Below are 21121 nucleotides of genomic sequence, written 5' to 3' on the forward strand. Positions count from 1 at the left end.
GATAAGAATGCCCACCCCGCACCTCTTAGAAGTGCCCACCCGGGAGGCCCAGAAGGCCTGCGGAAACCTGTGATCCCCCCCCAAGGATTCATGGGCTTGCAGTAAATGGGTTTCCTGAACAAAACAAACATCAGCCCTCAAACGGATCAATTCCCTATAAAAGGCCCTCCGCTTGTTAGGGGAATTAAGACCTCTAATATTGTAAGATACTAGTTTAAACACCCCCATTGTTCAAAGGAGTACAGAGACAATGCAAGACCAACCCCAACAGACATGTCCCCCCCTCCCCCCCTCTCTCCCCCCATCCCCCCACCCCCACAGTAAGAAGCTCCCCTATATAAAACCCTAGCAATTCTCTCCTCCCCACCCCACCCCCCCTCCCCTCCACCCCCCACTCCCCCATGTGAGAGTCCGCAGATCTCCCACCCACATACCAAGAAAGTAACAATCCCCGAAGCCCTTATCACCCCACCCCACAACTATACAAAATTGTCAAATAACAAGTATCAGCAATCCCAAACAAACACACCCGTCCAGCTACCCTCCACCACCAACCCCCCACTACTCCCTCGTAATCCCTCCCAACACTCCCTCAGCCCCCCACTCCCCCACCCCTCCACAGAGCATCCAAGTCGAGGATGATGGGATAATGGAATTTCAAAGGATTTATGGGACACCTCACCAAGAAACTGTTCTTTAGGATGGACCGTAAAAGCAGAGAGAGAGTATGTGAAAGAGTAAATGTATAGAGACACAGGTCTGCAAGTAGCAAGAACAGCTGAATACCAAAGGGCAAGGAGAAATCAGACTTTAAATATGAAGTCAGATATGGAATAATAGAGCCCACGTAGAGCATAATTTACATGTTATGGATTAGTGCTACCTTCTACTCATTTCAAAACTGGGAAGGGGTAAAACGCGGACCTTATGGACCTCGTGGATCCAAACCCGCACGTCCTTAAAAATCTGACGTCCGTGCCACTTTTTATGTGTAATCAATTTTTATTTTCAAACAGAAAAGCAACGTACAAAGTACAGGCAACCGTGGAACAACAACAAAGTAGAACCAGAATACAAAATAGATTAACCCAGCACCCTGCCACTTTTAGTCTCAGCATAGGTTATGGTTCTGACAGACCTCCTTGACACTTTAGCTCTGATGGACCCTAATGCTTCTCCTATGCTGAGAGTGGCAAAACTTTTACCCTGAGAACCGTGCCACTTTTAGTCTCAGCATATGTTAAGACTCCGACAGATCTCTATGATGGATCCTAATGCTTTTCCCTCCCTATGCTGAGACTAAAAGTGGCAAAACTTTTGCCCTGAGGTCCATGCCACTTTTAGTCTCAATATAATATTAATAATAATAATAACAGCTTATATACCGCAGGACCGTGAAGTTCTATGCGGTTTACAAAGATTAAAAGATGGTACAAAGATTAAAAGGTGGTACAGGTTGAATGAACTTAACAGAGAAGAAAGATCGAGTTAACAGTTCAAGCTAACCGATGTTGAAGAGAAAGAATTGTACGGGTCAGTTGTTTAGATACATCAGGAACAGATGTGTTTTTAGGTTATGGCTCTGACAGACCTCCTTGACACTTTAGCTCCAATGGACCCTAAAACTTCCCTTATGCTGAGACTAAAAATGGCAAAACTTTTGTCCTGAGGTCCGTGCCACTTTTAGTCTCAGCATATGTTATGGCTCTGAAAGAAATCTATGATGGATCCTAATACTTTCCCTCCCAATGCCGAGACTAAAAGTGGCAAAACTTTTGTGCTAAGGTCCGTGCCACTTTTAGTCTCAGCATAGGTTATGGCTCTGACAGAAATCTATGACGGATCCTAATGCTATTCCCTCCCAATGCTGAGACTAAAAGTGGCAAAACGTTTGCCCTGAGCTCCGTGCCACTTTTAGTCTCAGCATAGGGAGGGCACAGACTCCAGGGCAAAAGTTTTGCCACGTTTCGTCTCGGCACAGGTTATGGCTCTGACAGATCTCCTTGATACTTTAGCACTGACAGATTCTAATGCTTTTCCCTCCCTATGCCAAGACTAAACGTGGCACGGACCTCAGGGCAAAAGTTTTGCCACTTTTAGGCTCGGCATAGGTTATGGCTCTGACAGACCTCCTTGACACTTTAGCTCAGACGGATCCTAATGCTTTTCCCTCCCCTATGCTGAGACTAAATGTGGCACAGACTACAGGGCAAAAGTTTTGCCACTTTTAGTCTCAGCATAGGTTATGGCTCTGACAGACCTCCTTGACACTTTAGCACTGACAGACCCTAATGCTTCTCCTATGCCGAGCCTAAACGTGGCAAAACTTTTGCCCTGAGCTCTGTGCCACTTTTAGTCTCAGCATAGGGAGGGCACAGACTCCAGGGCAAAAGTTTTGCCACGTTTCGTCTCGGCACAGGTTATGGCTCCGACAGACCTCCTTGACACTTTAGCTCAGACGGATCCTAATGCTTTTCCCTCCCTATGCTGAGACTAAATGTGGCACAGACTACAGGGCAAAAGTTTTGCTACTTTTAGTCTCAGCATAGGTTATGGCTCTGACAGACCTCCTTGACACTTTAGCACTGACGGATCCTAATGCTTTTCCCTCCCTATGTCTCGGCATAGGGAGGGCACAGACTCCAGAGCAAAAGTTTTGCCACGTTTCGTCTCGTTACAGGGAGGGGAAAGCATTAAGATCTGTCAGAGCCGTAGCCTATGCCGAGACGAAACGTGGCAGGAGCTCAGATTTTGAAGGATGTGCGGCTTTGGATCCGCGTTTTACCCCTTGCAGACCGTGAGGAGCCGGAGAAGAAAGCTCAAACCGAGACGGGAAACCGGATTAAGACCGAGCAGTGAAGAGAAAACGAAGCTATGCTGCGGCTAAAGCCCGGGATGGATTCAGGAGCCGCACTCCAATCCTCCAATCGGGGGCAGCAAGCTCCGCCACCGTGATGGGAGCGTTGGGGGAAGGGGTGGTTTTTTTTTTTTTAAGAGGCGGAACGTCGCCGGTAAAAGGGGGAGGAGCTGTGCCTAGCGCGTGCCCATCGCCTCCTGCTTCCACGGGCACGGCTGCTGCGCTTGGGTTGTGTGGGCACAGCTGCGCCCATTAAAACAACTCGAATAGTTGCCCGCCCGCGCCCCGCGGGCGCCCCCTCCCCGATGCCACGCGGGCGCCCCGCCCCCATGCCAGGACCACACCCCCTCCCTGACATCCTCGAACTTTAAGCCGACAGGAGGGATGCCCATTCCATCCTGCTCCACGGTTAAGCGCCCCCCTTCATGCCGGCAGCCACCGACCCCCCTACCTCACAACTCCCGACCCCCTCCTCCGTACCTTAATAGTGGAAGTTGGACAGGAGGGATGCCAACACCCGCCAGCTGGTTAGGTCCACCTCTTCAAAATGGCGGGCCTTCCCCTTCCCGGTGCATCCTGGGATGCACGGGGAGGGGCCTAGGGCTCCGATTGGCTCAGGCGCCCGATGTCCCTCCTCTGGGAGGGGATTTGGGTGCTTGAGCATACCAGAGTCTTTGACATACGCCGGAGGAGGGGCCTTTGGTGCCTGAGCCAATCAGGGCCTTAGGTCCCTCCCAGTGCATTCCGGGAAGAGGAAGGCTGCCATTATGAAAAGGCGGGCCAGGCAGCAGGCGGGAGTGGGCGTCCCTCTTTCCCAACTGAAGTTTTAAGGTACGGGGGCGGGGGACCTGAGTCTGTGGAGGAAGGAGTGGGCATTCCTCCTGCCTTTTTATTTTTTAAGTTCGAGGGCGTCGTGGAAGAGGGGACGAGGGGGGATCGGGGTCGTCTTTTTTATTTTTAATCTGTTGGAGGGGTTGAGCTCTTAAGCCTTACTTTCCTGTCAGTGCCTTCTCCAGTCAGTCAGTGCTCAGACACCGACAGGACACAAAGAAACGACAGTCTGCCCATCTGCAGCATCTGTGATCTCCTCCTCTCCCCAAGAGATCCCATGTGCCGCCTATCCCACACTTTCATGAATTCAGACACAGTATTTGTCTCCACTAGCTCTATCAGGAAATAATTCAATTTTCTACCACCGTTTTTGGAAAAAAAAAAAAAAAAAGTATTTCCTTAGATTACTCTAGGTTAGCCTATCACTTCAACTTCATCCTATATCCTCTCATGTGATTCAAATAAAAGAGACTCGGTCATGTGCATTTATGCCAGTGGTCTCAAACTCAAACCCTTTGCAGGGCCACATTTTGGATTTGTAGGTACTTGGAGGGCCGCAGCAAAAATAGTTAATGTCTTATTAAAGAAATGACAATTTTGCATGAAGTAAAACTCTTTATAGTTTATAAATCTTACCTCCCCCTCCGAAGGCCTGCAGGTTCCCCCCTTCTCTGCAGCGTCCTCCAGCTTCCCCCCCCCTGGTTTCCCAGTCTTAGTTTCAGCTAATTACCGCAGCCTGCAGAGAGGATTACCGGTGCTGTAGCGTTCCTTGCAGGCTGCCGTCGGCCTCCGCAGCACGTTCCCGCCCCTCCTCTGATGTCGGGGGCAGGATTGCGGCAGAGGGAACATGTTGCTGTTATTATTATTATAATATAATTTTAAAGGTGCAGTCTCCAGAATTGCACATAATATTCTAAATGAGGTCTCGCCAGAATCTTAGACAGGAGTATCAATACCTCCTTTTTCCTACTGACTATACCTCTCCCTATACACCCGAGCATCCTTCTAACTTTCGCATATTATCACACCGAAGTCCCACTCCTCTTTCATGCACAAAAGATCTTAACCCCCTGTACTGCTCGGGGTTTGCAGCCAAAAAGTATAACCTTGCATTTCTTAGCATTAAATCTTAGCTGTCAGATTTCAGATCATTCTTCAAGCTTCACTAGGTCCTTCCTCGTGTTATTCACAGCATCAGGGGTGTCTACTCTGTTGCAGATTTTGATATTATCCACAAAGAGGCAAACCTTACCTGTTAGCCCTTCAGCAATGTCGCTTACAAAAATGTTAAAATGAACAGGCCAAGAGCCGAACCTTGAAGCACACCACTGGTAACAAACCTTTCCTCAGAGATATCTTCATTGACCACTACCTTCTTTTGCCTTCTATTCAACCAGTTCTTGACCCAGTCTGTCACTTTGGGGCACATACTGAGGGCACTCAGATTATTTATTAGACGTGTGTGGAACACGCTCAAAAGCTTTGCTAAAATCTAAATACACCACATCTAGCGCTAAAATACATCTAGCGCTAAAATACACCACATCTAGCACACTCCCTCTATTCAATTCTCTGGTCACCCAGTCAAAGAAATTGATAGATTTGTTTGACAAAACCTGTTTCTAGTGAATCCATGTTGCCTCATGTCCTGTAATCCACTGGATTCCAGAAACATCACTATTCTCTTTTTTAAAAGTGTTTCCATTAATTTACTTAGTATAGAAGTCATACTTACCAGCCTGTACTTCTCTATTTCTTCCTTATTTCCACTTGTGTAGAGAGGGACCACATCCGCTCTTCTCCAGTCCTCTGATACCACTCCTGACTCTAAAGAAGCATTGAAAAGGTCAGCCAGCAGAGCCGCCTGAACTTCCCTAAGTTCTTTCAGTACACTCAGATGTACACCATCCGGCCCCTTCTCTTTGGTCACTTAGTTTAGCTAGCTCCTCACAAGCACAGACCTCTGAAAATTGATCAGTGTCTTACCACACCTCCATCCCTATTTGTGTTTGTCTTCTGCAGTCCTGCTTCTGGCACTTCAGCTGTGAACACAGAACAGAAGTATTTATTAAGCAATTCAGCCTTATCTTTATCAGCTTCTACATATTTCTCCCCTTCACCTTGGGTGTGATAGTATGTGATGGTCTTAAGGTAGCCAAATAGGTTGAAAAAACTAGAAGGATGCTAGGGTGCATATTCATTATGGGTTTTTTGTAAACCTGACTGGGCAGGTATGTCCTCAGGAGTGGATTGAGATCTACTATACTAGTGTAAGGCTTTCTATAGATCCTCTTTTGCTATGGACATCAGGACATATTGCTTTCTATAATTGCAGTGAGATTTTAATAAGTCCATTTGCTTTTATTATATAGCAAATATGCGCACAGGTATAAAGGCAAAATCTAAATTTGGGTACAGAACGCATCGTATTGATCACATTACATTTCAAACATTATGGGGCTGCGTCTCTGATTTGAATGCCAGTGGTTCACACTTTTGCCAAGCAAAGCAGGATCCACACTCAAGGCACCAGAGACTTTCAGGCAGCCTGAATGGAAATAAATGATTGTTTAGTTTCTGTTTTGACTTTTAAATATATATACACATATGTATTTTTATATTAGGTTCTGCAGTCTTCTTTTTTTCTCCATCTCTTGATCATGAGGCTAGTCTTGCCTTATATTCTACAACCTGCCGTAAGCCTCTTGCGTCTGTGCCCCAGGCGTCATGCAGCTTGTAAATTTGGCTCAACTGCTTCAGCTGAGGGTCCTGAAGGATTATTCTCTGTTGCTGGGAACGTGAGACCAGACTGGAAGCTCCAGGATCAGTTCAGGTTGTCCATCGCTAAACACTCAAGGCAAACATCTATAAAAGATGCTGAGCTGGACAAAGCAGCAGAGTCATTTCATGAGATGGGATTCACTAATAACCAAATAATACAGTTGTTTAAAATCCAGCCGGTGTCCTCTGCACCCACATTACAACAGAGGCTGGCAATTGTGTCGGAACTCTTGCTGTTGAATTTAAGTGTTGATAAGACACTGAAAGTGCTAAAGGGAAGCCCCGATGTGCTGAAAGTGATGACAAAGACACTCAAGGATCGTGTGGAGCATCTGAGGAGACTTGGCCTTGGAGAAGGTATGGAGCCCTGATGATAGGGTGCAAAGTAATAGTGTGTTGAGTTTTCCTTTGTTGGAGGGTTTGTAAAAGCACTTATATGCTAAATCTTAGTTTTGGAATGAAAAGCCTATTTTGCCTTAAAAAAATACTGTACTAATATATTCCTAGTGCAATATTTTTTCTGGAATTTGTAATATTAAAATACCAGTATAGTAGTGGTTGAGTTAGACTAAGCCAAAAAAATCCACTTCCAGTGTATACATCATATGAGTCCTGACCAACAATGCATCTTCACCCGTGGGGTTTGCATAAGGTATCAATCAAGCTCCTCAGCTCCGCCTCCCTGTTCCTCAGTTTTTCTTTCTGCAAGTGAGGATGATGTCTTGTTCATCTGCTCTGCATCTTGATTTTTTTCTTCAGGGGGTTTTCTCCAATTTGTGAAGCTTCCCTGTGCTAAAGAGGATTCCAGTAGTCCTGGAACAGCTGTGCCTAGAACAGTGGTATCAAAATCAAACCCTTTGCAGGGCCACATTTTGGATTTGTAGGTACTTGGAGGGCCTCAGAAAAAAATAGTTAATGTCTTATTAAAGAAATGACAATTTTGCATGAAGTAAAACTCTTTATAGGTACTTTATGGCTTAGCCCCTAAATATATAACAGACCTTTTCTCTTTCACAACCAACAGACATAGGAGAAGTTCACATCTGAACTTTGTTTCTCCATTGGTTAGAGGCTGTAAATTTAAAAGTCATCACCAACATCTTTTCTCACATCAAGCAGCATTATGGGGTAAAGACCTGGAACAACTGCTCGTGCCTTCTACTTATAGGGAATTCAGGAAACGCCTAAAAACATCTGTTCCTGAAGTACTTAGGTAACTGACCTATACAATCTTAGTCCTCAGCAAATGATCTTCGAACTGTTATTCACTAACTCTGAACTTTGTTTATTCCACTGAATCTGTAATACCGTTTAATCATTGTAAACCGCATAGAACTTCACGGTCCTGCGGTATATAAACTGTTATTATTATAAATCTTTCCTTTTGGCTAAATCTTAATCTTAATATTGTAATTTATAGCTAAAGAGACATATGGTCAAGAAACTGTTTTATTTTACTTTTGTGATTATGATAAACATACCGAGGGCCTCAAAATAGTACCTGGCGGTCCGTGAGTTTGAGACCTCTGGCCTAGAAGAAGATATAGACTCTGTTGTCAGAGGTCTGTAGCTGGAAAGGCAACCTTTTTACAGGGTCCCTGTCTGGCCAGCCAGCCCTAACACTTGTGAAGGCTCAGGGTTTGGCCCCTGGACGCAAAGCTCACCCCTGATCCATCGGGCGCTTGAGCATAGGCTATGTTTGGTTCCACTTTGGTCCTGAGGACCTTTGTAGGTGCCGGCTGCATTCCCCCCCCCCCCCACACACACCTCTGAAGACGCATTGGAGCTGATGGGGTCAAAGGTTTCAAGCTGTTATAGCTTGTAGTAAAAGATAGCCTGAAAAGACAAGTTCTTGGAACATTACTTGTCTGAGGCAGAAAATCGTCTCCACATCCAGCTGTATTGAAAGCTAAAGCAAGCACTGCACATGGCAGTTCTGTAAATATAGCCTATTACTGTCTATGGGAGACGCTGGAAGGGTACTAAGTTGGCCACATTTGAGGTTTTCTGGGATTGCCTGGAGAGTCCGCCACCTCCAAAATCCTGTTTTTGCTTTTTATTTCACTTTGGTTTAGCTCCCTGGGCAGTTTTTTTGGCGCTAAAATGTTGCCATGGCAGCCATCTTAGATGTCTCAATTTTGTTTTTAAATCCGCTGTCTGCCTCAAAACCTTCGCTCGGGATTAAATTGATAACAATGGACTCCCCAAGTGATTTCACAACTATATCATGCCAGGATTGTGCTGGATGTGCGACTGCAGGGAGCCAATGCGCCATGTACCACCGCAGGAACCATGGGTTTAACCCCATCTGGTTCCATCACAGTCTTGGAATTACAGAAAGTTCAGAAGTTGGGGAAAAGATCTCTGCTAGAATCCTCTACAAGCGACTCTGTCCTTGGCAAAATGTAAACACACAGATGCTTCGAACCCAGGGAGGAGTTCAGTACAAGGCTCTCCAGGGATCCCAGTCAAGTATTTGGCCCAAATTTTGTAACATTAATGTATACAGCTTATATGAAATGTAAAGGGCTGCCTCTGCCGACCGCCAGTATGCACTATGAGGGAAGATTCCCTGCAGAGTGTGGGTTACAGGAGCTACAGGAACCAGAGGCACAGTCTGAAAAAGACTGGGATGATTGGGGATCTGATACACTTCTCTTACACTCCAGAAGTATTTTCTCTGTAGAAGATTTAGGGTCTCAGGTGACAGTTGCCATCCAGAAGTTCGTGGCAGCCCTGGACCAGGGAGAGGACCCAACAGTCTGCAGATTGTTTAAACCAGCAGATTTGAATGAAATATTGCATTTTCTTTGCGGGAATTGAATTTGGAAATCCCGCAAATGTCTGTGGCACAATCTTTGCTGTTAAGCAGTTCAAAAGACTCAGTCCACATTTTTTCCTTCACATCTGGAAATGACAGGGATGAGAGGGCTGCCAAAGCTATGTCACGGTTATACCCTGAAGCCCCCTGGTTCCAGCAGCCATTTACACCGCCTAAGATAGGTTCCTTAGTGGCGCAAGTCACAAAGCAAAGAAGTACCTGCCTAGTAAAGGTAGATAATTCGGAAGGATTTCCAGAACTGCAGAATGGACTTTAATCCCCAAGAGACAATTTGAAGCTATAGCGTTGGGACTGAAAGCAGCGGTGGCAGCTTCTTATGTAATGTATGCCTGTCATAAGATTTTAGTCAGTCTCCAGCTGTGGAGCAGAACAGTTACTTCTAAGGATTGCTTTCAGGGGTTGATTATGTGATGGATGCGATTCTTGACATGTTCAGAGTCACGAGCAAGGTCTCAGCTTATTCTATTTCTACCCGCAAAATGCTGTGAGTGAGATAATGGGCGGGAGACTGACCTCTAAGTCAACATTGAGACTGCCATTTAAAGGGGAAAAGCTCTTTGGCAAATGCCTGAAGGCCTTGTGGCCAGTGTGATGGATCATCATCCCAAGTCTTAACCAGACAGTAGACCAAGGGACGCTGGGAGGTCTAGTTATAGTTCCTTTTGGGGGAACAGAAGACCCTGCTATGAATCGGCAAGTTCCGTTAATCCGAGATCTTTTCAAGGATTGAGTCAGAGGTTTGGGGGGGTTTCTGTCGAACCCAAATGTCAGGTTCATGTTCAGCGACTTTTAAGAAATCCCAATAACACCAGGTCAGTCCCCAAGCTCTCCCACATAGAAGAGAGGCTGGCAGAATTCAGAGAGGCCTACGAGAACATTTTGTCAGGCGCAGTGGTTAAAGCTACAGCCTCAGCACCCTGAGGTTGTGGGTTCAAACCCATTCTGCTCCTTGTGACCCTGGGCAAGTCACTTAATCCCCCTGTTGCCCCAGGTACATTAGATAGATTGTGAGCCTGCCAGGACAGACAGGGAAAAATGCTTGAGTACCTGAATAAATTCATGTAAACTGTTCTGAGCTCCCTGGTAAACGGTATAGAAAATTGAAAAAAAAAATAAATGGGTGCTGGAGTTCTTTCAAGAGGGGTACAAAATCGAGTTTTGTCAACCACTGTAGGATCTCTTTGCAGACTCTTCAGCTGTAATGCCAGAGAAAGCGGCCAAAGTGCAACAAACCATACAAAGGCTGCTTTAGCTTTGAGCAATAGATCCCGTTCCAGACACAAAATCAGGCTTGGGCAGATACTCCATATACTCGTATTTTATCGTGCCCAAGAAAGACTCAGATGACTGGAGATCAATCCTAGATCTGAAGTCAGTCAGTACAGTACTAAGAGTGCCCAAGTTCAGAATGGAGACTTTATTCAATCATAACCTCGATAGCTCTGGGGGAATTTTTAGCCTCCCTGGATTTAACAGAGGCTTTCTTACATATCCCCAACTTTCCAGAACACAGGAAGCTTCTCAGATTACATTTTAGAGAAGCATTTCCAATTCTTGGTTCTCCTCTCGGGTTGGCAACAGCGCCTCGCATCTTTACCAAAGTGATGGTAGTGGCAGCAACTCTGATTCAATTGGCTGATCTGGGCAGTATCCAAGGCCCTTGGCAGCCATGATGTGTCACAAATGGTGCAGCTCCTTTAGGACCTGGGATAGATTATCAGTTTCCGGAAAAGTCACTTGGAGCTGACTCAAGACTTTGAAGTACTTGGGGATCATATTCAACACAACAAAGGGCCATGTCTTTCTTTCAGAGTTTCACAGGCTGAAGCTGAGGCACCATATTACAGAGATGATGGTGATTCCATCTCCAGCAGCATGGCATTATCTACAACTGCTGGGGTCGATGGTAGAAACCTTAAAGGTGGTACCATGGGCAAAGGCTCACTTATGCCCTCTGCAGCATGCTCTGTTGTCCTGCTGGTCTCCTCAGATGGAGTCTCTCCAAGCGCTGCTACCCTGGATGGGAGAGGTAAGATAGAGCTTATGCTGGTGGTTAGCCTGGAGTTGTTATCCAGGGGGTTGCCCCTCCGTATTTCGTCCTGGGTGATACTGATGACAAGCGCTAGCCTCAATGGCTGGGGGGGAGACATTGCGAGGGACAGCCTGCTCAAGGCAGGTGATTGCCTTATCAGAGGCAATGGCCCATCAATAGTTTGAAATTGAGAGCCATTCATTTGATGCTACAGTATGTCCAGAAGTCCCTGGAGAGAAGACCAGTCAGGATTTTCTTGGACAATGGCATGGCGGTGGCATATGTCCACCTGGTTCATGTTTTGTTGCATTCGTTATTTGTCTGTATTATGATTGCAAAGCAGTTAAAAAAAATTGTCAGGGTGTTCCCATGCCCCTCCTTTTTTTTCTATTATCTTTCAGGAGTTATCACCTGCTTTGGTACAAACTAAGAAACTAGGGCATTGACAAATGGAACAGGAAGGCAAAGCTGAAGAGTTTGATGCCTTCTTCAAACTTCACGGGTGAAGATGCATTACCCATTGGTCAGGGCTCATATGATATTCTACTGGAAAGAAGATTATCAAGGTAAGAACTTAATCGTTCCATATTTAACTTCAAGAATATTTATTATTCATGCTGCCTATTTCAGAATTGATGAGGAGTTCTGAAATTAAATGGCTGGGCGAATTTAAAACACTAAACATATCTGAAATAATATCAGAAAGGTGTAGGAATGCTGTAGGCAGATTCTATAATGGGCACCCCCAATTCGGCGCCTACATTAATTACCTAAATGAGCTTTAACAAACTCATAATTGGGGAAAAACGAATTGGCTGATAGGCAGCTATCGCATGGTGCCTAATGCCTAAATGTTTGGGGGTAGAGCCAGAAATAGGTGCCGTTAGGTGCAATTCTGAAAAAGAGTTTAGGCGCCTGTAATGTAGGCTAGTAAAGCTCTGGCCTACATTACCGGTACCTAAGTTTTGTGATAGGCGCAATTCTGTAAACGGTGCCTAAGCATGATTGAAGCGTGGTCAATTTAGGCACCATTTATAGAATGGCCTACTTGTCCTAAATACGGGTACAGCAGCAATAGCTGCTAACAGGGTTTAAAAATCAGTAACCAACATAACATTTACAAAACCGTAGCGCAGTTTTTAGCGCCAGTGTGCTGTCTCAGCTGGATTATTGTAATACAGTTTATCTGGGCATTAAGCAGAGCAGTCTAAAACAGGGGTGCCCACACTTTTTTGACTCGCAAGCTACTTTTAAAATGACCAAGTCAAAATGATCTACCAACAATAAAATTTAAAAAAACCACAACGCACACTGTATGCATAGAATTGTTAATTATCATTCCTATTCCGGGGTTTTTTCAAAGAGGTCAAAGCAGATGACTCTATGCACTGTCACCTCAGTAACAACCATACAAAAATAGACAAATACCCACCCCCCTCCCTTTTTACTAAACCACAATAGCAGTTTTTAGCACAGGGAGCTGCGCTGAATGCCCAGCGCTGCTCTTGACGCTCATAGGCTCCCTGCGCTAAAAACCACTATTGCGGTTTAGTAAAAGGGGACCATATTGTAAAATATAGACAGCAGATATAAATTCAGACACATTTTGATCACTAAATTTAAAATAAAATCATTTTTCCTACCTTGTCTGGTGATTTCATGAGTCTCTGGTTGCACTTTCTTCTTCTGACTGTGCATCCAATCTTTCTTTCAGCCTGTATGCTTCCTCTCCTCCACATCTCATTTTCTCCCCCAATTTTTTCTTCCTCTCTCCCTGACCTTTTTTTCTTTCTCTCTTCATGCCCCCTTTCTTTTTTTCTGTTTCTCTTCTTTCCTTCTGTCTCCCTACCTGTCCCCTTTCTTTCTTTCTCCCTGCCCTTCCCCAAGCCACTGCCGCTGCCATTGGGAACAGGAACCAAAACGCCACCAATGGATAACAGGCCCCAAAGCCGCCGCCACCCAATGCTCTCCCAGCTTCGGGCCGACCAGCATTCCTCTCCCCGACGTCAATTCTGCCGTCGGAGAGGAAGTTCCGCCCAGCCAGGCAGCGATTGGCTGGCCCGAACTTCCTCTCCAACGGCAGAATTGACGTCGGGGAGAGGAAGACTGATTGGCCCGATAGATCGCCAAGGCAAAGTGAGTCCTGGGTGATCGACTCACTTTGCCTTGACGAGCTACCCGTCGATCACGATCGACCTATTGGGCACCCCTGCTTTAAGGGAATTAAATCTGCTGGGAAGCTCAGTCGATCTTTTGTTTTCAAGTTTGTAGAGATCTGGCTTTTTAGGCCAGCTGCAATTATTTCGCAAATTCCTGAAAATTTTGTTGTTCTCGCAATTTTTAAATGGTTTAACTACAGCCTCAACGAAATGATAATATTATAGCTATTTTTCTTATGCTTTTCTTATGTACTTTAGTTTTGAATTAGTTCTTCCTTCTCCTATGTTTTTTGCTGTGTACTCTAGTCTTAATTATATGTGAACCGAGTCGAGCTCCACTGAGAGATGACTCAGTATATAAACCAAAGATTAGATTAGATCCGACGCTTATAGGATTCCTATGAGCATCAGAGCTGTTATTGCCGCCAGCGCTAAAAACTGCACTACAGCTTTGTAAATGTGGAGCGGCAGAGGTAAGCATAAAAAATGCTATCCTTTTGTTACTCGAACACAGATTGCTTTATTGGTGAGGCATTACTGTTTTAATAGTATTTAATACTAACAAATGGACCAATGAAGATGCAAGCCATCTATACCAGTGTTATGCAGAAGAGGTAGGACTATTCAAGTTTTGGTATCATGCATTACGCTAATAATTTACAATGTAAAATAATTGGGGGGGGAGAAGGGGATAGGTGATTTAAACAAAATGCGAGGGCAGAGGGGACAATTATAGTTGTAAAAAAGGATAGAGGGGAAGAAGGGAAAAACATAAGGGCTGCTGTGTCTTTTGTGAGATTCCCTCAGGGAAGAGGAAAATGCAGGGTATCATGGTGGGTTAGAAATATGTGTCGGTGAAGAAGAATGTCTTCAAATCTGTTTTGAATTTATCCAGTGACGTTTGTAGTCTCAGTGATGGGGGAAGAGAGTTCCAGAGCAGAGGGCCTTGCACAGAAAAAATTGATTGTCAGACGTGTTTATGAACAATGACTTAGTATGATGGGGTAACAAGTTAAGAACATAAGAATAGCCTTATTGGGTCAGACCAATAGAAACATGATGGCAGATAAAGGCCAAATGGCCCATCTAGTCTGCCCATCCGCAGTAGCTATTATCTCTTTCTCTCTCCGAGAAATCCCACATGCCTATCCCAATGATCCATCAAGCCCAGTAGCCCGTTCTCACGGTGGCCAATCCAGGTCCCTAGTACCTGGCCAAAACCCAAAGAATAGCAACATTCTATAAAGACTCCCAAAGAATAGCAAGATTCCGGAACCCCAAATAGTAACAAGATTCTAGAATCCCAAAGAGTAGCAACATTCCATGCTACCAATCCAGGGCAAGCAGTGGCTTTTCCCATGTCTTTCTCAATAACCGACTATGGACTTTTCCTCCAGGAAATGTCCAAACCTTTTTTAAACCCAGCTACGCTATCCGCTCTTACCACAATCTCTGGCAATGATTCCACTACAGTTACCATGCATGGAGTAAAGTAAACAATTGGAATCAGTTAGCATTTAGATTTAAACAAAGATGAAATTGCTAAGACATAGTAATTGAGTGCAAAACACACAGGTAATACATTTTGCTAAAGTGACTTTTCTTTTAAATATACTTCCAGCATTCAACATAAGTATAATGATAACTACATAATCAAACCCTCCTAGGAAGGCCACATTAAAAGCAAACATGAGAGCCCCTCCTTGATGTAACTTCCGGTTTCGCAAAATCGGAAGATACATCAAGGAGGGACTCGTCACAGAAGTTGATTATGGTTTGATGATCTGAGAGCTCTTGCAAGGACATATGGAATAAGGTGCCGAGCGAGATATTCTGCTTCTCCTGATAAGAGGACCTAAGACTAACAAGTGTTTTATAAGTGATTTGGTGTGGTAAAGGGTTCCTGTGTTCTTTTTTCAAAAGAGAGGAAATGTGGTTGTACTTACAGGGATTATGGATCAGTTGTAACCTACGTAAATCTTTTCGGCATAACGTGCATTGCAGTAATCTATTTCTTATTGTACTATAGGAAACCTCCAGAAAGTTATTTCTCAATGCCCCACCATCCTGACTCTCCCTCGGAAGTCTGTGGATGCTACGGTGCGTTTATTGAAAATGCGCTGCCTTTTCTCGGCACAGCAAGTGACTGAGATCTTGTTCACAACCCCGAATATCTTGCATGAGGTACACCAGGACCTGGAGTTTAAGTTTCAGGTGAGAATGAGTGGGAGTGCTCTTTTCTTCCACCATATTTAAAAATTCTATTCATAGGGTATTAATACCTGGTTTTATTTACTTATCTGATGTAATAAATGAATATTATGCTTTGCTTAGCAGGTATTTTTAGTGATTGGCAAATTTTTGACACCGTTTGTTCTTTTGCTTTAAACTTGTGGAGCACTATTCTCCTTAATTCAGTTAGAACCCCATTTTCTATCCTTTGGCGTTAATGGGACACTCTGTTTCTATATTTGTCCATTGTGTGATTAATATCAGACCTCCTCTTTAATTTTATTTTTATACCATTCTCCCAGGAGAACGGTTTACATGAGTTTATTCAGGTACTCAAACATTTCTTCCCTGTCTGTCCCGGCGGGCTCACAATCTTGTCTAATGCCCGTTAGCACGGGCTAATTCATTAAATGCTCCGTCACCCCTAAGGATTGAATAGGTGTCGCTCCCATGGCTTAGTAAAAGGGGGCCAGAGTTTGGACAATGTTTTGAAATAGCGCATGATGTCATCATTGGGTTTCTTCCATGTTACCTTTCAAGTTTTGACTAAAATTTTGGATAGTATTTTAAAATGGCTAAGGATGAATGATTACAATTGAATTTTCAGAAAACACAGATTCTATCTATCTAGAGTTGTCTCGCAGATTTATTGGAACAGATAGAAATTCCCCTCCCCACCCCCCTTTTACAAAATTATAGCGTAGTTTTTAGCGCTGGCTGCAGGTAACAGCTCCAACGCTCATGGAATCTTTTTTCTTCAACTTAAGACTTTTTATAGTCTGTACTAGAGAATGACACGGGGACAATTCTTTTCAAAAGTAGGCACCAGATATGTAGGCCTTTGACTCCCTGGCCTACATTTCTGAGCCTTACCTTTCACAATAGCTGAGATTCTGCAAACGGTGCTGTTGGCGTGATTGACCCGCGATTGGTGCTGTTTTTGGAGACAGCCATCGATCGCGGTGCCGCTTGCAGAATCCAGCCCTTAGTTCTTATGTTTAAAATCCTTTGATGTAGAGCGCCACTAGAATTGATTTATCCATTAACAGATCTTACGTCTGGTAGGACATTAGGTTCTCAAGTGCATAGTTTTATTGGCAATTTCTTTCTTGCAGTTAACAAGTTAGTATATAGTACCTAGGACGGATCAGGATGCTTTTATAGGATCCGTGTTTGAAACGTAGAACTGATAAGTAGAGAATGACACAGGGACAAATTTTTCTCCGTCCCCACAAGAACTCAATTTCTCCATCCTCATGAGTTTTGTCCCTGTCCCATTCCTGTAAGCTCAGCCTTAACTGCACAAGCCTTGAACACTTTTGATTTGAAAGTGTTTGAGGCTTGTGCAGATGAGGACGGAGCTTAGGCATTGGTGGACTGAGGCATTATGGCATCACAATCTGAGCTCTAGAATGTTGCTACTTATGATTTTAAAGTGTCTGAGGCTTGCGCAGATGAGATCAGAGCTTAGGCATTGGTGGAATGAGACATTATGGCATCACAATCTGAGCTCTATAATGTCGCTGCTTATGATTTTAAAGTGTCTGAGGCTTGCGCAGATGAGGTCAGAGCTTAGGCATTGGTGGAATGAGGCATTATGACATCACAATCTGAGCTCTAGAATGTTGCTACTTAGGATTTGAAAATGTTTGAGGCTTGTGCAGATGAGGACGGAGCTTGCAGGAATGGGGCAGGGACAGGAAAAGAACTCGTGGAGACAGGAAAATGAGTTCCCGCGGGGAGATGGAACAATTTGTCCCCGTGTCATTCTCTACTGATAAGTCTCAGACTTGAATCTTTGGTATTTCATCATTTCTGAGCAGGTTTCTGAGATCCTTTTTCCTCTCATTTTAACTAATACCTATTACCTGTCATATGGAAGCCATTTTTGTGGTTTGTGGTTTTGCTTTTATAGACCCTTAGCACCGGAACTCACTTCTTGCTCATTTGACCTTTAGCACAGAGGTACAAGATTTATGTAAGTCTCTGAAAATTTGGCTTTTACTAATTTCTGTTCTATCGGAGGCTTTTTCATTAAAGGATAGGTGTGAACTTTATTCCATTTAATATCTTTTGAATTTAAGTTTTTTTTTTATTGTCTGATTTATGGTAAAACCACTGAGAACATTGTGATCCACAATATATAAAAAGGCTTTTAATAAAAAATTTAAAGTTGGAATAATTGTATTATAGAAAGAATGGGTAGAAGTACAAAACCAAAAAACTATGGAGTCTGATGCTGGATTTATTAGAACAAGAAAATAGTTCACAATCTTTAAAACAATGGAGTACGTCCACACCTTTGGTCAGTGAAGAGGACCCAACATGGTCCGTGTTTCGACCAAAAAGGGTCTTCCTCAGGGGTAGAATATTCTACAAGCCGTACGCTTGAGGAACATATTCACCCACGCAGGGCGCTATATCCACAAAGTCTTTGAAGAGACTAAACGGGACCCCTGAGGAAGACCTTTTTGTTGGGTCCTCTTCATTGACCAAAGGTGAGGATGTACTTCATTGTTTTAAAGATTGTGAACTATTTTCTTGTTCTAATAATAATAATAACTTTATTCTTTTATACCGCCATAAACAAAAGTTCTAGGCGGTTTACATTAAAAAGAGCTGGACAATCAGCGAAATACAATAATTCAGTAAAAAATGCAAATATTTGTAAAATAGAATTTCAATAATAAAACACATTAAGTAATAAACTTATCGAACAAAGTGCTCTTAATTAATTTCCAAAAACAGCAATAGGATAACATAGCTTGCTGAATACATTTACCTAACCAAGATTGTTGCCTACCAGCTTGAAATGCTAGGGTCCTATCTAAGGTCTTATATCTACACCCATTCATTTTTGGATAAGCAAATAAGTAGAAGTTTCTAGTTTCTCTTGATGGTCTATGCAGCACAAAATGAGGAAAAATGTAAGCTGGAGACAATCCCGATATCAGCTTAAAGCAGATACAGGAAAATATGAATAATACTCTTTCCTCCAAAGGCAGCCAATGAAGTAAACAATAATATGGACTAATATGGTCATTCTTTTTTAAACCAAAAATCAATCAAACAGCTGTATTCTAATTCAGACTCCACAGGTTTTGTTTTTGTACCTCTACTCTTCATTCGCAGATAAGTATTTCACTTATTTTTCTTGTGTATGGTGACTTTTTGATTTTGTGGTTGCATTTTTCAGGGGATCCGGCTGGCAGGGTTCGTTTGGGGGTCGCTCAGGTTACATTGTCTGATTTATATTGATTTATTCACTTGTTTATTCATTGGTTCAATTGGTGAAAGTTTGCTTTGATTTCTAGAACACCCTGGGTGCTCTATGATGGTGTGCGGGTGGGGGCTTACCGCCTCTGCCTAGTAGTGAAGTGTTGGAGCTGGACTCCTATCGCTGATGGTTCACACTGAGAGCACCCTTTACATTGATCTCATTCACACGATACTGAACGTGGTTTGTGTGTACAGTCTGTGTCCCTGAGCGTCCTCCGAATGAACCTTGATGTGACTAGGTCTGCCTTTTTGTGTTGTTGCTAATGTGACTGTAAGAGGCATAGAAATATGTGTATGTGCTTTGGTTTAGATGGTGGGCTTCCCTCACTACCACTCACTCCCATTCTTCCTGAACTAATAATATTGATCATTTTTGCAAGAAAATAATTTAAGTTTGTGTTGCACTTCTTTTTTGCTCAAAATGTTTTGTTCTCCTTACATCTGTAGTATGCCTACTTCAGGATGGGAATCAAACAGCAGGAAGCTGTCAAATCTCGCCTTTTTCGGAACACAATAACAGAGATTAAGAACAGGCATATTTTCCTGGAGCGTCTTGGCAAATATCAAACGCCTGATAAAAAGGGTCAAACTCTAATCTGTAATCCTAAATTCAAGCATGTTTTTGGAGTTTCTGAGGATATTTTCTTGACAAAGATAGCCCACGCCTCAGCTGAGGAGTACCAAGTCTTTAAGATGCTGTTGGCCCGTGAAGAGGCGGAAGAGGAGGACAACACTGAAGGAACATCAGGGGATGAAGAAACTGCTTCTGACTATGAAGAATCTGATGAGGAAGAGGAGGACAATGCTGAAGGAACATCAGGGGATGAAGAAACCGATTCTGACTATGACGACTCCGATGATGAAACTCCAGAAAGAGTTGAACCATAATCCTGGGGTTCACTAACAGAATCTTTCTTGGCCATATGTTGTAGAATTCTAACTTCTTGACTTCCTGTTTCTTAAAATTCACTGATGTTAATAAGAAGTGGTTAGAGCATGGCCTTCCCAGACATGTTCTGGTGCCACTACAGCTGGTTTAGTTTTCAGGATGTCCACAGTAGTGTAACAGGCATAAGATAAATTTAAAACCCATTGGAGACCTGATTTATCTTGGGCATATTTATTTTGGATGCTCCTGAAAACCTGATTGGTTGTGAGCAGGATTTTGAAGCCCTGTACTAGAATCAACCAGGGATGGTCCCCACTCTCTGCATAGAATAATGGAGATCATAGACACATCTACAAGAATGAAGATTGGCCAGGTAAGAACATAAGAATAGCCTTACTGGGTCAGACCAATGATCCATCAAGCCCAGTAGCCTGTTCTCACGGTGGCCAATCCAGGTTACTAATATTTGGCCAAAACCCAAGGAGTATCTATATTCCATGCTACCGATTCAGGGCAAGCATGACCAAGTAGATGGCTCTTCAGTTCAGTTGGAACCAGGAATGGATTCTAGTACCATGAGTTTTTCTTTATAGGTAGAGATTTTTCCTTATGTTATAAAACATGTTCCCCCTTTCAACTTTTAGTCCACTCATTGCAGCAAAAGTCCTTTGCTGGGAACCCAGCATGATGGCTTCTTTCAGGGCCCATTGCGAAGTTTAGCCGCTGGCCATTGGGTGTCAGAATGGCCCTTAAAATTAATGCACACTTTTGTATTTTCCATTATGTAACAAATGTTCATTCGTGTTATGGAAGACAGGGCAGCTTTCAAATGTATTTTCTATGCATAAAATAGAATTTTATATGTAGAAATAGGGCTTTTGAAAACTTCCAGCATCTGTATGCATGTAGTGAATACTTACAGAGGCATTCCTAGGGGCAGGGTTAAATTAGGTATAAATTGGTTGTATGCTTTGTTTTGAGTTAGTTTTCAAAGGAAAATTTGGAAAGTCTGCAGATTTCTATCTGCAGACTTTCACATATACAGTATGTGCTGTGTTTGAAAGTTGCATTACTCTTGAACTCAACGCTGTTGTACTCCAGGCTAAGGACCTCAGAAGTTATTTGTTTCACATGAGATCAATTTTCCCATGGCTCGCTTGCATTATCATCGGTCCAACATTCTGTTCTTTTATGAAGCCGCATTAGGCTTTTTTATCGC

General features: G+C 43.5%; 2 protein-coding genes across 3 annotated transcripts in view; one reads left to right on the forward strand and one right to left on the reverse strand.

The window, feature by feature from the left end:
• The window catches only part of CALU (calumenin), a 42341-nt gene extending 38945 nt beyond the window's left edge, over nucleotides 1-3396 (reverse strand). For both annotated transcript variants that reach the window (XM_033958412.1, XM_033958411.1), the window contains exon 1: nucleotides 3338-3396. The gene's annotated coding sequence lies outside the window, so the exon portion shown is untranslated. The remainder of the gene's footprint in view (nucleotides 1-3337) is intronic.
• A 198-nt stretch (nucleotides 3397-3594) lies between these two features.
• Nucleotides 3595-20110, forward strand: MTERF4 (mitochondrial transcription termination factor 4). The gene is made up of 4 exons (XM_033959658.1): nucleotides 3595-3688; nucleotides 6313-6826; nucleotides 15532-15716; nucleotides 19461-20110. Exons 2-4 carry the CDS (start codon nucleotides 6349-6351, stop codon nucleotides 19899-19901), a joined length of 1104 nt encoding a protein of 367 aa, XP_033815549.1. The 5' UTR covers nucleotides 3595-3688; nucleotides 6313-6348; the 3' UTR covers nucleotides 19902-20110.
• The last annotated feature ends 1011 nt before the right edge of the window (nucleotides 20111-21121 follow it).

Source organism: Geotrypetes seraphini, chromosome 9 (assembly GCF_902459505.1).
Source record: "Geotrypetes seraphini chromosome 9, aGeoSer1.1, whole genome shotgun sequence".
NCBI lineage: Eukaryota > Metazoa > Chordata > Amphibia > Gymnophiona > Dermophiidae > Geotrypetes > Geotrypetes seraphini.